The 17,821-nt window shown below is 37.7% G+C and overlaps 1 protein-coding gene across 4 annotated transcripts in view; it reads right to left on the reverse strand.

Moving 5' to 3' along the window:
- VCAN (versican) overlaps positions 1-17,821 on the reverse strand; it is a 110,897-nt gene that overhangs the window by 68,879 nt on the left and 24,197 nt on the right. For all 4 annotated transcript variants that reach the window (XR_008625354.2, XM_008975779.6, XM_034959843.3 and 1 more), the window contains exon 6: positions 1,038-1,331. Coding sequence is in view for 3 of the 4 variants with exons in the window: in XM_008975779.6 (XP_008974027.2) it covers positions 1,038-1,331 (294 nt within the window). In the remaining variant the exon portion in view is untranslated. The remainder of the gene's footprint in view (positions 1-1,037; positions 1,332-17,821) is intronic.

Below are 17,821 nucleotides of genomic sequence, written 5' to 3' on the forward strand. Positions count from 1 at the left end.
TTGGTTGCTTAAAAACGCCTGTGTATTTCACTCTAGAAATCAATTATATAATAAGCTAGTACATTTTGTACTCGTTTTAGAGACATATTGCTATAACAAGATACATTGGCAATTTAGTCAAAATTGTTTACAAATTTGTTTCAACATAACCTAACTCTGTCTTGGATATTACCCAAGGTCACCAAAATTCTGGGAGATCTTTGTTTAGCTAGCATAGTATAGATGGTTCAGTAAATATTCCAATGAAATGCTAGATTACTTGCTTGTTTAATTTGCATTCTACAATTATGATACTATATCATGTGACTACTACTGCTAAAATTACTTGAGGACATCTGGAAAATTAAAATAATTATATCATGAATGTTGAGAAATGTTATTTAAAAAAAAAATGTTAATTAGTAAACCTAACTAAAGATACTCTGTTATAGGTTGCAAAGAACACATATTGTACGTCAATATGATACTACAGAATTAATGATTAGAAGGCATGTATTTCCATTACTTGACATAAATGGAGATTTTTATTGATAGTATGGTTCGTTTTTAGTTATGACTTGAACATTTTGAGTATCCATGTCAGCTAAATACTCACCTGTAATTACTGAAATTTAAATTCTTTGCCATCTCAAAGAAACAGAGTGATACCAAAGACAAAATCAACAATCTTAAGGATTTAACTCAGCCTCAGTTGGCCTTGGCATTGTAACACCAATAAGCAAATTGCAAAACTTAAGGACTGCAATTAATATAAAATACTTAGAAAAATGCTCTGTGGCTCTGGACACAACAGAGCACAGTTACAGCTTAACCTGATATTTCCTCACCCCTCTAAAAATCCATTTGTCAAAATTCCTGTGGTTTTAACCATATCACTGCTGTTCAGTTTGCTTGCTTTTGAAAATCACTGAACTGTTTCCATTCCGTGCACACACTGCAAGACATGGAATCCACTCCAACGGCTAGTTGAACATCAATGCATGCTTCGAAGCATTTTTTTTAAAACTGTAATTTTTAAAAAGGTATCAAACACTTACGTTTAAAGCAGTAGGCATCAAATCTGCTATCAGGGGGAGGGAAGCCTGTCTGGTTCTCAAAACGATACAGGGTTCTCACCCCAAGTAGACCACCTCCACACTGGGCCCTGGCCACAGTCACAGGGTGGCGCACGCTGGCATCCGACAGCCACCCGTAATCGCACTGGTCAAAGCCGTTCCTCCATGCCGCCTGGAGTTCCCCCACTGTTGCCAGCCTGGCATCCTGGTTTTCACACTCTTTTGCAGCCTCCTCGAAGGTGAATTTACTGGGGACAGTGAGGTGGAACACATCACCTGGAAAAAAAAGAAGGGAAAAAAAGCCCAAAGTTTTATTATTCATTCCTTTCCTGTTGGATAAATATGGTGGGGGAGGAATTGGAGGAGCATGTAATACTTTTTCATGGCAAGGTAGCAGCTTCTGATACTTTAAAGCAGAAAAGATAATGGTGACTTAGCTTCGTTATAATTATGAATACATAATCATAAATAACACATACCCGAGAAGTTTTATTCTATACGTGTATGTGTGTGTGTACATTGGCCATAGAATCAGTCATTTAATAACATTTTATAATACATTCTTTAAAATGAAAAAATCCTTCTGAGTGATTCTTTAGATTACTATCCAGGTTTTGGTTTTTTTAAGGAAAAAGCCTGCTATGTGCTTCCTAACATTGCATATTGGAAGGGAAACCTTGCATTGAACTGCCACCACGGTTATTCCACTTTGTTTATCCTAAAATCAAATAGTAATTCTCTGACCTTCCTTCTCATTTATAACTACCGACAAAGTGGATTAACGCCATTAAATAAAAAAAAATAAATAAATAAGAAAACCTCCAGAAATGTGAAGATGGGAAGGGCTTAGAGTGGTACAGAATTCTACTTCCTGCCTTCCCGTACCAGGCACAGGGCTGCCATGATGGTTACGAAAGTCGCGGCCTGCACAGGAGCACCGGGCCCAGCGTGTAGGGAAGGCCTAGGTCGCCTCCCACTCAGCCAGCCAAAGGAACTCCAGCCTCTTTGGATAAAGCCTTTGTTTTACTTGCTCTGTGCAGAGGGAGCACTTTTTGCTAATTCTTACAAAGACACCCCAAGTGCTAGCAGGGGCTTTAACTAGGTTCAAGAGACTTCTTTTTTTTTTTAGGAGAATCCCTTGAACCCGGGAGGCAGAGGTTGCAGTGAGCCGAGATTGCACCACCGCACTCCAGCCTGGGCGACAGAGCGAGACTCCGTCTCAAAAAAAAAAAAGAGAGAAAGACTCCCCCAACACCCCACTCACTCGGGCCCCAGATGGAGGCTCAGTAGCCCAGGCTGCAGTGCAGTGGCACGATCTGGGCTCACTGCAACCTACACCTCCCGGGTTCAAGCGATTCTCCTGCCTCAGCCTCCCAAGTAGCTGGGATTACAGGCACCTGCCACCACGCCCAGCTAATTTTTGTATTTTTAGTAGAGACAGGGTTTTGCCATGTTGGCCAGGCTGGCCTCAAACTCCTGACCTCGTGATCCACCCGCCTTGGCCTCCCAAAGTGGTGAGATTGGTTAAAGAGGTTTTTTAAATTGCTGATTGATTAACAAGAAAAGGCTGGACAGTTGCTTTGTTTATTACAAAGTCTAATTAGCGGAGGGTATATTCATTATCATTTAACATGTTACAGTGAAAGATTCTGGAAACTTCAGAGTTTGTTAAGTTGGAATTTTACTTAGCTAACTAACATAACAGTTTGCTGAAATAAATTCCACACAAATTAAATTATGTTTTTCACATGTGAGCAAAAGTAACCAAAGACAGAGGCAGAATTATAGAATACCTAAGCCAATATCGCAGTCAGGAGGAGAAATGAAAACTGAAACAGAAAATTAAAATGTTGATAGCCCACTATTGTAGCTGAGAGTACTGTTTCCATCTCACTGAAGCTGATCTCTGATTCTATGATATATTAGACAACTGGGATCCAAAGAGCTGTCATGATTTGGATCTTCACCTGACTAAATCCAGATGTAACAAGCAATTGTTTAAAATGAATAGTGCTATTACTTTCTCTGAGTGGGTGATAGCACAATAAAACAAGAAAAATTAGTCATGGGGAAAATGGCCAAAGCACACATATCGGCTTTTCTCACTATATATCTAAAATTGCTATTGAGGAAAGTAGCAAATTTCAATGAGAGCTATTTGAAGAAGGGAGAGAGAAATTACTTTCACCTGACTGAAAGAAGTGGTAGAGGTGTACATAGCTTTTTATTCTTAATTATCTAGTCTGGCAAAAGACAGTAATCTCAAATACAACAATACACTCTAAGAAAAAGTTCCCCTCCCGGCTCTCACAACGTCTCCCTTCCTAATAAATTTTAAAAGCATAAGGGTCACAGGGCCAGTTACATAGTATGTATTCAATAAGATTTGTTAAATGAATGGCACTTCAAGTTCTTATTAAGAAGCTAGGTCTCTTTTTTCCCCCTATCCTTCCCAACAGCACATTAAATAAAGCTAACTCTGCTACAAAGCTTTGGAGAGATGGCTGCTGCCTGAAACAGGCATTTTATCTCACAATAGACTTGGCTCAAAGCAACATGGAGAAAGGCAGACAGAGAAATTACGTCATCCTGAACAGCCTCCTTCACCTCAGAATAACACTTGCCCGAGGCCTGTAAAGAAGGCAGCGTGCCAATAGTTTTCCCTGAGAGGTAGAACCCTTGGACTTGTTATTACAGCTGGAATATTAGTTGTGTTGCCTTAGTTTCCTGCATTTCCTGAGATACTCCTACCTTAAGGCAAAACTACCATTCCTCTTAAGTAACAAGTGTTATCAGCCAACCACGGCAGGGCAAAGAAATATAATTAATTGAGTAAAACTCTGCTTCTCCAACTGCACTGTTAGTCTATCTATTGAGGAACATCAACTTCTCCAAGGAAGACCAGACCAAAGGGCTAATGAGGAAAAAATGGCAGCATGATTTCATGGGTAGCTGGTTTCCTGATTTTAAACAGCAAACATGTTTGCAGTATTAAAAGAAAGGCTTCAGTAGGTGCTGGCCTGTTACAAAGAGAATTCTCTTAGTAGTAGTTAATCAGTTCAGACCTACTTATAGAACTTTTCATGTAGAAACTCTTGTTAAATCTGACTTTATATCAGACTATCAATTATTTAACTCACTTGTTTGAAGTATACAATTTTCATTTATTTGTTTGATACCCATAGAATGATCATTTTACTACTTTGATTAAATTCTGTTATCCCTAATGCCATTTCTCTTTCTTTCCTTCCTTCCTTCCTTCCTTCTTTCTTTCTTTCTTTTCTTTCTTTCTCTTTCTTTCTTTCTTTCTTTTCAAAAAAGATGGAGTCTTGCTAAATTGTCCAGGCAGGAGTGCAGTGGCTATTCACAGGCATGATCATAGCACACTCTGTCCTCAACTTCCTTGCCTCCAGCAATCCTCCTTGCCTCAGCTTCCTGAGTAGCTGGGACTACACGCAGGCACCACTGTGCCCAACTTATCCTTTTCAATTATGTGTAGAAATTTTTCAAACTTTCCAAATTAAAATTTTTATAAAACATATTGCAAGAAACATTACCATTGGGTTTCTTGTAATTCAGATGAAAAAAAGGAAGATTTAACCAGAATCAATTGAGTTTACTTTAAGGTGAGAATTAAAAGAATTAATCTGTTAAGATAACGTGCAGTCAGTTATTTTATTCAGCAATAATTAGTTTATTTCAGAATAATGAGAAGAGGAAAAAAGTTACTTAAATTCTGTTCTAAAAAATAACTATTTAAGCCTTCCTAAATCATAATTGTTTAGTGTGAACATTTCCTTGCTCACCTCAAAAACCTAATGATATAGTGAAGCATTTACACTATAGAATTGAGTATGTCTTTAATCTCTTATAACTAACACCCAATCTATACCAAACGTGATAAGTTAAATGTCCAAACTTCTATCCTTTCCATGTATCAACCCTCTATTATTAAGGCAGGGAAATCTGTACATAAATTTGTTTTGTGGAATATTTTGGAAAACACTGTTCTAAAGACCTATATTTTAATCAAGAAGAGGACTCTCAATTAACATACAACACACATAACTTAGTACTAAGTTTCTGGTATGTGTCAACCTGTTTAAGATAGAAGCAAAGTCAGCAGACTGGGTACCCAGTCAGAATCAAAGCAGATTACAAAGCAAAGTATATATGATGCCAATTGCCTCCCAGGATTATGTCAAAGGCTGCAAGTGAGCAAAAAGGGGAATGAGGCAGAGCAGGGAACCCTGATGAAGTGTCTAAGACAGCAATTTAAGCTGAACATGGAAAGAGCTCATTACTTAAAAAGAAGCTCATTTTGCACAAAGTAAACCAAGGTATGGCAGATAGCAACAGGCTTTCTCCAGAACAATAAATTCCAGGAATAAGTCTTTCAACCCCGTATCTCATTAAAAACATGCAGTTTTTAAGCTAAACATTGTCCATTTCTACACTGAGAAAAGCAATCAAGATGTTAACATTTTCAAAGTTTCTATTGATCCATTTTCAGTCTTTAAACCCATAGTCAGGAATTCTTTATAAGTCAAATTATATGTTGTAAACTATAGCACAGTGGAATGATATTGGATAGAAATGAAGTCTGGGCCAGTAATAGAATTGTAAATCCAGGCTTGGTCCAAAAATGAATGCTCATAGAAGGATGCCTCCAAAGATAACATCTAATGCCTAGAGGCAAAGCCAACTCAGGAATCCAAGGAACAGACAAAAGAGAAAGCCACTGATCACAGCAAACATGGGAAATCAAGCAAATCAAATAGGCACGTTTGCTTAGTTGCTCTCTCTCAACATGATTTAATTGGCCCAACTGTGTAAGCTCCTACCCAGAGGGTATCGTAAAGCCACCTTTTTATCTCTGATGTGAATAATAAGAGTTCTTCCTGAGTTTTTAATCACAGTACAACCTTTAGAGTTAGACAGGGAATGCACAGCCTTCAGTGAGAGAAAATGACTATTTTAGTAGCATAGAACAAAGTTGTGTTCTATCTCTGCTCCTGGATACTTGTACCTGAACAATTTAATGTATTTTTAGATTTAATGGATAGTTGCTTTCCTGGAAAACAAGCATCTTTTTTGTAGTTTGACAAGAAGCCTGTTAATAAGTTCCAGGAGTAGCCTCATCAAAGCAGCTAAATTGATAGGACAATTATCAAAGTTGTAATTAGAGCACAGATTTGGAACATGTTTCTAAATGTTACCTATCCATGAGAAAATGTTTTATTTTTCTCTAATTGAAAACAGTAAATAAAATGTCAAGTGATATGATTTGGCTGTGTCCCCACCCAAATCTCAGCTTGAATTGTATCTCCCAGAATTCCCATGTGTTGTGGAAGGGACCCACGGGAAGGTACTTGAATAATGGGGGCCAGTCTTCCCTGTGCTATTCTCATGATAGTTAATAAGTCTCAAAAGATCTCATGGGTTTATCAGGGGCTTTCTGCTTTTGCTTCTTCCTCATTTTCTCTTGCCGCTGCCATGTAAGAAGTGCCTTTCACCTCTCGCCAAGATTCTGAGGCCTCCCCAACCATGTGGAAATATAAGTCCAATTAAACCTCTTTTTCTTCTCAGTCTCAGGTACGCCTTTATCAGCAGTGTGAAAATGAACTAATACAGTAAATTGGTACCGGTACAGTGGGGTGTTGCTGAAAAGATACCCGAAAATGTGGAAGCAATGTTGGAACTGGGTAACAGGCAGGGGTTAGAACAGTTTGGAGAGCTCAGAAGAAGAGAGGAAAATGTGGGAAAGTTTGGAACTTCCTAGAGGCTTGTTGAATGGCTTTGCCCAAAATGCTGATAACGATATTGACAATAAGGTCCAGGCTGGGTTGGTCTCAGATGAAGATGAGGGACTTGGGGACTGGAAGAAAGGTGACTCTTGTTATGTTTTAGCAAAGAGACTGGTGTCATTTTGCCCCTGCCCTAGAGATTTGTGGAACTTTGAACTTGAGAAAGATGATTTACAGTATGTGGTGGAAGAAATTTCTAAGCACCAAAGCATTCAAGAGGTGACTTGGGTTCTGTTAAAGGCATTCAGTTTTATAAGGGAAGCAGAGCAAAAAAGTTTTGAAAAATTGCAGCCTGACTATGCAATAGAAAAGGAAAACCCATTTTCTGGGGGGGAATTCAAGCCAGCTGCAGAAATTTGCATAAGTAGCAAGGAGCCTAACGTTAATCCCCAAGACGGTGGATAAAATGTCTTCAGGCCATGTCAGAGACCTTCACAGCAGCCACTCCCATCATAGGCCTGCAGGCCCAGGAGGAAAAAGTGGTTTCATGGGCCAGGCCCAGGGTCCCCGTGCTGTATGCAGCTTGGGGATTTGGTACCCTGTGCCCCAGCCACTCAAACCATGGCTGAGTGGGGCCAGTGTACAGCTTGGGCTGTGGCTTCAGAGGGTGGAAGCCCCAAACCTTGGCAGCTTCCATGTGGTGTTGAGCCTGTGGGTGCACAGAAGTCAAGAACTGAGGTTGGGGAACCTCTGCCTAGATTTCATAAGATGTATGGAAATGCCTAGATGCCCAGGCAGAAGTTTGCTGCAGGGGTGGGGCCCTCATGGAGAACCTCTGCTAGGGCAGTGCAGAAGGGAAATGTGGGGTTGGAGCCCCCAGACAGAGTCCCTACAGGGGCACTCCCTACTGGAGCTGTGAAAAGAGGGCCACCATCTTCCAGAACCCAGAATGGTAGATCCACTGACAGCTTGCACTGTGTGCCCGGGAAAGCTGCAGACACTCAATACTAGCCCATGAAAGCAGGCAGGAGGGAGGCTGTACCCTGCAAAGTCACAGGGGCTGAGCTACCTGAGACCATAAGAACGTACCTCTTGCATCAGCCTGACCTGGGTGTGAGACCTGGAGTCAAAGGAGATCATTTTGGAGCTTTAAAATGTGGCTGCTCCACTGGATTTTGGACTTGCATGGGCCCTGTAACCCCTTTGTTTTTGGCCAATTTCTCCCATTTGGAATGGTTGTATTTACCCAATACCTGTATCCCCATTGTATCTAGGAAGTAACTAGTTTGCTTTTGATTTTTACAGGCTCCTAGGCAGAAGGGACTTACCTTGTCTCAAATGAGACTTTGGACTGTGGACTTTTGGGTTAATGCTGAAATGAGTTAAGACTTTGGGGAACTGTAGGGAAGGCATGATTGGTTTTGAAATGTGAGGACATGAGATTTGGAGGGGCCAGGGGCGGAACAATATGGTTTGGCTGTGTCCCCACCCAAATCTCAACTTGAACTGTATCTCGCAGAATTTCCATGTGTTGTGGGAGGGGCCCAGGGGGAGGTAATGGAATCATGGGGGTTGGTCTTCCCCATGCTATTCTCGTAATAGTTAGTAAGTCTCATGAGATCTAATGGGTTTATCAGGGGTTTCTGCTTTTGCTTCTTCCTCATTTTTTCTTGCTACCACCATCTAAGTAGTCCCCTTCACCTCCCGCCACGATTCTGAGGCCTCCCCAGCCATGTGGAACTGTAAGTCCAATTAAACCTCTTTTTCTTCCCAGTCTTGGGTATGTCTTTATCAGCAGCATGAAAATGGACTAATACATCAGGAAATATACCAAATATATTTTATATAAACAAAGTGATGCATTACTTAAGATGTCAGGTTTAAAGTAAGTTAAATTGTTATAATAAGAATTCATCAGGCTGGGCGCAGTGGCTCATGCCTGTAATCCTAGCACTTTGGGAGGACAAGGCAGGTGGATCATCTGAGGTCAGGAGTTTGAGACCAGACTGGCCAACATGGTGAAACCCCATGTCTATTAAAAATACAAAAATTAGCCAGGCATGGTGGTGCATGCCTGTAATCCCAGCTACTGGGGATCTGAGGCAGGAGGATCGCTTGAACCCAGGAGGCAGAGGTTGCAGTGAGCTGAGATCGTGCCACTGAACTCCAGCCTGGGCAACAGAGAGACTCCATCTCAAAAAAAAAAAAAAAAAATTCATCAAGGTATATACATATACATTCAGATTAGTGTACATGTAAAATATGATATACAACAGAGCCTTTCATGAATAGGATAATTTGCATATTCATATGGAAAACATATGCAGTATCTTAAGCCATAGTTTTCCAAAATTTCAAATTAAATACTTATAGCTTTGACATATTCCTGTTACTTCAACTTTCCAGGGATGCCCTAGAAGAAATGGGAGACATGTTGTAAGACTTTAATGACATTCCACAAACTAAATTTATCTCAATTGTGGGAATTAACATCAGAAATTAAGGGAAAAAATACTCTAATTTGATCACTAGCTGCTACAAGACTCCCTAGAAAGTGGACCATGTATATTTTTTTCACAATTCTGTTTGCTAAGTGGAAAAGCTGCTTCTTGGCAGACTCAAACATGACACATACTGAAATGGCAAGCAATGATGAAAACAAATCAAAACATTAAAAATGACCCAAAGTGTTCAAAAGCTAGAGTTTATACTCAGGAGTCACTCAACAATATGATTAAAGAGCCTGAGTCTAGAGTAAAATTGGGATAGGATATTTCTCCCCCACTGACAATTCTTGCAATCACCAAGGTGAAAGGAGGACTTAATCACAGATAATTACACAATTCTTTCCTGACTGCAGCAGATGGGCTGCTCTCTGTGGCAGTCAAAGCTGAGATCTTACCAGTTTTGTAGCAGAGTATATTTGCTGGGTGATGTGATACATGATTATGTTTCTTCTGTTCATTAGTGCTTATAGCTCTACTATACTGCACTGTTTGGTCTGAAAATCAGTTCTTATAAACTAATTCATAATTTCCTTTGTCCATTTGGGAGCAGCACTCCCTGCTCTTTTGGTTTTTTGTTCTTCTTCTTGTTGTTGTTATTTTACTACAAAAGTTCAACATTTGTAAATGTTTTCACATTACCTTGCTATCTGGGTCAAAATGGTATATAAGTAATAAATGTATGCAAAAGTAAATGGGATGAATAAGCTGGAAGTAGTTACATGAAATGAGCTTCTAAATACCCATATGATAAAATCACTAACAGAATATATCAAGTATCAAGGTGATAGCAACAATTCAACAAAATGATTAGCTTTGAAATGTTGGACTTTTAAGCTTTTTCAACACTTTCTTTTTCTTCTCTGTCTCTCTCTCTCTATCTCTCTCTCCATCGTTTTTTTGTTTTTCTGTATTGATATACATAAGATCAAAGCAGCAAAAACTAATGCTTATTATCCACTGAATCACAAAGTCCATCAGCTGCACATGGATTGGTTAACATAATATATACTGCTATATAATCTTTTAAGGGCTAATATTTGTAGATAATTTAAAAGCAAGTCAATTTCTTCTAAGATTTGATTATTTAACCTGCACAAAGGCCAATCTTCAGTTAACAATGACAAGAAAACTCTAGGGCTGCCAAAATAACTTCATTTTAGACCCCAGAGTTAGTATTAGGCTGGTAATGTTTCTAATTTGGGAATAGTGAGACTAGAAAGCTAGGAGGGCCCCCTCCAAATTTCTCCCTTGTATTAGGCTGAAGTAGAACATAACGTGGCTTAAAGCGTAGTCTTTGAGTTTTAAAAATGTTAACCTGTAATTAATTATTAGAGTATTATCCATAGTCTACTATGATAGTCAGTTAATATTCTCTAAATCAGATTATACTCATTTGAAAATGCATCTGCATATTTGCAAATGTGTTATTACACAAGATCTTACCTATGTCAATTTAAAGAGGTTAAAGATGCAGGAAGCCCCCACTAAAATGTAAACACATTTGTACGGTTTTCAGAATGTTTGGACTCATTCTTTCCCATTGACAGAGCAGTAGGTTTTAATTAGAGTGAGAAAGAGGTTCTAAAAATTTCTGGGTTTCTGAGTCTTCAAAATATACAAAAGATTGAATGTGTTATTTGGTTTGACAGGCACAGAATGACCTCAGGTCAACACAGGAGTATCAGCCTAGTTTGGGTTTTTTTGGCTTTTCACAGCTGGGAGGTAAATGGTGACTGTATTTCCAAAGAAGCTCTTTTGATTCAGAACTCCAGGAGACCCTGACATGAAAACCTTAAAGCAAATGACTGTCACATGCTTCAAGGAGTTTATGTCAAGACAGTTCTACTTATGTAAAGTAAGATTATAAAATGAAAGAGAGTGTATAAAGAAAATCCTAAGGAATCCACTAAAAAACAATTAGAACTAAGAGGCAAGTTCAGCAAGGTTGCAAGATACAAGACCTATATATAAAAATCAATTACATTTCTGTACACTTGTAATAAACAATCAAAAAAAATTAAGAAAATTACATTTGCATTTGCATCAAAAATAGTAAAATATTTACAAGTAAATTTAACAAAAGAACTGCAAAACTTATACTCTGAAAAGAACAAAATATTGTTGAATAAAATGAAAGAATATCTAAAAAATAGCAGAAAGACATCTCAGGTTCACAGATCAGAAGACATAATATTGCTAAGAGGGCAATATACCCCAAGTTGATCTAGAGATTCATTGCAATCTATATCAGAATCCTAGCTGGCTTCTTTGCAGAAATTGACAAGCCAATTTTAAAATTCATGTGGGAACTCAAGAAACCCAGAATACTAAAACAATTTTGAAAAAGAAGAACACAGTTGGAAGCCTCACACTTTCCATTTTCAAAATTTACTACAAAGCAATTGTAATAAAGACATTGTGGTACTGGCATAAAGATAGACATACGGATCAATGGAATATAATTGAGAGTCTAGAAATAAATGCATCTACCTATGGTCAATTGATTTTCAACAGGGTGCCAAGGTCATTAAATGGAGAAATAATTATCTTTTCAACAAATGGTGCTGGGACCACATCCAAAAGAATGAATTTGGACTCCAACCTCACACCATATACAAAAGCTAACTCCAAATGGATCAAAATAAAAGCAAAAGAGTTAACACTTATAAATCTCTTAGACTAAAACACAGAGATAACTTCATGACTGGGGATTTGGCAATGTTTTCTTAGATATGACACCAAAAGCACAAAAATTTTAAAAATAGACAAATTGGACTTTTCATCTAAATTAAACACTTTTGTGCTTCAAAGGGCCTTATCAAGAAAGTAAAAAGACAACTCACTGAATGGGAGAAACTATTTGTAAATCATTTACATGAGAAGACATGCAAATCTAGAATATACAAAGAGCACTCAAAATTTAATAGTAAAGACAACACAATTATAAGTGGGCAAAGTTTCAGAGTAGACAGTTCTACCAAGAAGATTGATAAATAACTAGCAAGCACATAAAAAGATGTTGGAGCTCATTAGCCATCAGAGAAATGCAATTCAAAACCACAGAGATACTACTTTACACTCATTAAGATGGCTACACAAAAGGTCAGATAATAGCAAGTGTTGACAAGACTGTGGAGGAATCAGGACCCTAATACACGCTGATGAGAATGTAAAATGGTACAGCCACATTGAAAAACAGCCTAGCATTTCCTCAAAAAGTTCAAAGTAGTTACCATTTGACCCAGCAATCCCAATCATTGTAATCCAATCTGTAATGCAATCATTGCTCAAATAAGAATTATGATTTTTTCTAATGAGATATCAGAGATTTGAGGGAGCTTTGAGGGTACTTTTTATCTTCTTGGCTTGCAAGACTGCCTGCTGCTCTACTGGGGAATCTTTAGTGGCCCTGTGAGTTTATGGCAGTAGAAGAAGAAAAAAGGCATATCTAATCACTTAACCTGTCTGTGCCTCAGTTTTCTTATAGGCAAAAGTGAGGTTTCTTTTAAAAAGTGCCTGACAAAGGTTTCATAAGATTTAAGTTAAATAATACTCCCACCACACAGTAGATGTTTTCCTTCCTCATTCTACTCATGAAACTACCTCACACTCAATCTTACTGGAGTCACTACACTGTATAAGGACATCATCTTCCAGAGGGGCTCCCACCATGCTGTGCCTGATTGCTTTCCTTATTGGCTCTTAGGTAGACTGTTCAAACACTGTACACAGAAGCAACTCCAAGCAAGGTGTGTTAATCTCCAAAGTCTATATAGGAAGCTACGGATAATTAAAAAGTTTTTAGCATCTTCTAGGGCCAACTGCAACAAATGTGAAGAGATTCTGAAATCAAGAATCACTACTTTAACCATCGGCGGAATCATAGTGTGCAAGAGGCTCTTCAAGATGATATGTGGCTTTTTAACTGAATAAGCCCAGTAAGGACGCAAATCACTAATTCTTAAATAACCTTCATCAGTGAAGTATTCTGTAGATTACATACTGTAAATCTCATTAAAATTAATAGGCAATCTGAGAATCTATAGGAAAGAAATTACACAATCTCCAGATGCGATATCTGATTTTGGTCCAACCAAAACCTTTAAAAAGCTAGAACTAACCCTGCTCTAAGACCTACTTGATGATGTTTATCTAAATGTTTAGATTTTCATATCTAAAGGAGCTCATAAAGTAACAAAAATGGAAAAGTTATTTTTGGTTCTAGGTGAGGCACAAGAATGATATGGAGGCATTAGATAAGTCACAGAGGTGACAAAGCCATCCTGGACTCTGACACCAGGAAACAGTAAAAATAATAACCTATAATTGATGAATAGGTATTAATACAAGAAAAGCAATCCCAGAGAGGACAATTTGCTGGGAAGGAGTGGAAGGCAAGGAAAATAATTTACCATGAGAGGCCAGAAAGGAGTATCTCTGGGAAGGAGTAATTTCTAAGAGACATCAAAGAAAAGAGTGAGAGGAGAAAAGAGTGAGAGGAGAAATACAAAGAGGAAAAAATAGTATCATGGTGATTAAATAATGGTAAAAAGTAGATCTTTTTGAATTTGGTAAATAAAGCAAAGCATTTTTTCAAGTGTTATAGATAAATGGAAAGGTGGTGGTGGAAGGCAGTTTCCAGAAGAGACAAAGGTTGGAAAAATACTATAATTACCACCAACTATTTATTGGATAACTATTACGTGTCTGCGATTGGAACAGGCTCTTGATTGCAGTTGGGAAACATATAGAAGTTTATGGTCTTATCTCTACTAGGAGCTTACAATAATTTTGCTGAAATAAAACAAACATATGACATTTTATATTTTATGAACACAAAGAAACCAGAAAACAATTAAGCAATAAATCACATGGAACTAACTCTAAGTAAAGTAGAAGTTCAGAGTCAAGAAATTTCAGTGTGAGCTGCAATAGCCAAAAGGGGGATCCTGGAAGCAGTAAGTCTTCAAGCACAGGCAAAATCACAATGTTGAAGAGATGAAGGGTGTGTGTTCCCTGAGAGGAACGGAGCAGACTTGCAAGCAGGAGCAAGCAAAGGGTCTGTGCAGGGCGAGATGCACGTGTGGGGTCACATTGAAGAGTGTGGGAATGAAGGGTGAATAGATTGCAGTAGAGCAGGTATAGGTTTTGAAGACCAGGCAGAGTATGTGCTTGTGGAAGAAGCCAACAAAACCAACACACAACGTTAAGTAGGAGAATTACATGGCAATGGTGTTTAACTGTTTTGATGGTAGTAAAACAGATCCCCTGAAGGACTCTTAAAGTGATGGGGACTATTTGTGACAACCAAAACCAAAAATGAAACTCAAAAGTGATTCACAAACTAGAAATATGGGTATGAAATTCAGAAAAGAATTCAGGAGCTAAACATGCAAAACTAGAAATTAACATCTTCATTGTTCACGTATTTGTTCTTTTGGTATTCTTTCATGCCCCATATGTCCCACAAGACTTTTGGCTTACAAGTTATGTACAAGAGAACAAAAATGAAATTAAACAAACTAATAAGAAAATTAAAGCAATAAAAAAATCAGGAAGCAGATAGTATACTGATGGAGCCTGGAGAAGTGTGAAACTATCCAGAAAGCAATTGTAAATCAAGGTGAGTAGGGAGGCATTAATGGTTTAGAAGTTAATTCATTAATTCACTCATTTATTCAGCTCTACCTATGGAGCACCTACTATATGCTAAGGACATATTGGGCATACAAAAATGAATTTGTATGTTTCCTTCTTTCCCTAAATCCATAGTTTAGTAGGAGACAAAGAAGTATAAGCAAATATTTGCAAGAGGGTAATTATAGTCATACATTCAAGGTTCAGAGATGGTAAAGATGAGAAGAATCAACTAGGTCTTCAGGAGGGAATATGAGATGAAAGAGAGTGCCCACAGTGTAGGCCTGTCAAAGTGCTGGAAGCTTGTGTAAAAAAACCGAGAATTGGAATAGTAGGGTAGTAGTTAACCCAGGTGAAGTAAATACCAAAAGGCAGGGCTACATAGAAAATGCAGGCCATAAGAGGATAGGCCTATGTCACAGGGGAGAGAAGCTCCTGAACCAACCATTTGTCAGGTCTGGGGACAAGACTGGAAGTATTGACTCATTTGCAAGGAAACTAAGTGGGTCAACAATGAAAGAAGTTAGTAGGACCTCATCTGCAATCCTCCAATTTATCTGCAGGATAAATTAAATGCCTAAAAAAGAAACTTATTTTTTAAAGTATCTGCTACCATCAGGAAACCAAATAAATAGTCAGTCTATTAATTTCGTTCTTAAATAATTCCGATCCTTTACCTAATTTCTTGAGCCATTTAATCATCTCAACTCTACCTTAAAACCCTCCCAATGTTTTCCAAATCTGTCTTACTGGGAAACAAAGATTAAAATTCCGAATAAGGATTATTTTATGGATCTTAATTTCTAGATTCCCATTTTAAAATTTTAATTCCATTAATTTCTTAATAATAGCATTCTATTACTGATTGAATCATGTCTAATAAGCCATCATAATTTCCAGACCATTTCTAAGAACACGAGCTGATATTGAAATGTTTACTAGTGAATATAGCTAATGTAATTACTCTTTAAAACTTAATAGGTTATTTTGAAAAGCAGAATTGAATATTCATTGAATATGCATAACTGTTATAATCACCACCTTAGAAAAAGAACCCTACTAGATTTTTCTCCCAAAACTGGCAGGATTTAATTTAGTGCAATTATTTAAATTTTATAGAGAAACACATATGTCAGGAAGATATGACATTATAAAACAAGAAAGGAGAAAAAAATAGGTCAACATACTGTCAACTATATATCTTTCACAATAAATAATTAAATTAAAACAGAAAATTAATTGCCTTTTTGAGCAAGTTTTCATTTTATACTTAATTGGCTTTTTCATCAGACCATCTGGAATATATGGCTTCTGATCTAAATTAATTGCACCTTGGTTCATAACTCCTGTGTGTGTGTTCCATCACATGCATTCTGAATATACCAAATCTTTTACTGTCCCCACCATTTCTCATACACACACACTTGACTCCCCCAAATATAATAAAATATAGGTGGGAATTATTTGACTCATGAATTTAGCAATGCCTCTTACAAGGAATCTTGACTCACCTTCAAATAATCTTTTATCAACATGGCAATTGAAATACCAGACGTAATTTTATGTAGTCAACTTTCCACAAGAATTTTTTATTAATTCACTCATTAGCCAATGGTCTGTACTTCAAAAGGGAAGACATATGCTTCAGTTAAGAAATGAGAGAAGCCTCACAAGAATGATTTTGTGATCTTCCTCTTACCTCATTAGCCATAAAAGTTACCTTTCACCCCTATTCCTGCTCACTTTCAAGCCAAGAAAGAAAAGAACAGTGTCCAAAGATTTGATACGTAGTCCAAGAGCCAATAAACAAGGAGGAAAAAAATGTCAGGAACAGTGTTATTGTAAACATGCCGAATATCCTCCAGAATTGTCAAGTTTCTTCTATGAAACAAATAAATGCCTTGTTACTTTGCTGACACAAATTTCAGCCAGTGCTTGAATTAATATTTGAACTGGCTCTTTTATATTTATCTTCCAATTTTTACATATTAAAACAAAAAGATGAAAATTCTGTTGATTTGGTATAAAGAGCCTAAGTAAAGTTATGCTATATTCCACATTACAAGTTTTCAGTCACCAAGTATGTAGATTTATCCAAAATAACTTTATAAAATACAGTTGGGTTACATTGGGACACAAACTGGCTTCTTTCGAAGTGACTGTGTTTATGGAAGTGGGAGAGGACGTCTATAAGACTAGTAAATCCCTCGTCATGGGAGATATGCATACATCCTCAGAGCTCCTCTTCTGACAGAGTCCAGTTCCTGAACACTGGTTATGATACTATGAGCAGACTGTGGGGAGCCATCGTTCAATGAAGACAGTGTGGCTAGGAAATCCCTGGAAGGACTCCCACCACGAAGACTTGTCAAAAATTCTTCAAACAGTACTTGCAGAGGCCCTGAAATTTCTGGGACTTCTATAAAATCCCTCCCTGGGCTTGAAAAAATAATTTTGAATTTGGGCAGTCTAGAGCCTTAGAGAGCTAAGAGCTGATAGTAGCTCTATCAGAGTAAACTCAAAAACAAACACACGGGGGGTCTCTAGGGCTCTCTGGCTGGTGGCTTCATGGGTACATAAGCCTGTCTTTCCACCAAGGAATCTGGCTTGGGATGCTTATTCATATTTGAATCAGGCCATGAAAGCCCACCATTTAAATAATATTTGGTAAAGATCTTTTAGGTTCATTAGATCTTACATATACTTTTGCAAAAGCTACCTCTGGATCACTTCTAGTATTACTAGCATTTCAGATATTGTTTATAACTATCACCCTTGTAGATATTACACTAAATTAAAACAATAGTGATACAAATTCCCACCTTACCAAAATAGCAATAATCCAATTTATTTCCTAGTTTATTTAATCAGATTC

Source organism: Pan paniscus, chromosome 4, assembly GCF_029289425.2.
Source record: "Pan paniscus chromosome 4, NHGRI_mPanPan1-v2.0_pri, whole genome shotgun sequence".
Classification (NCBI taxonomy): Eukaryota; Metazoa; Chordata; class Mammalia; order Primates; family Hominidae; genus Pan; species Pan paniscus.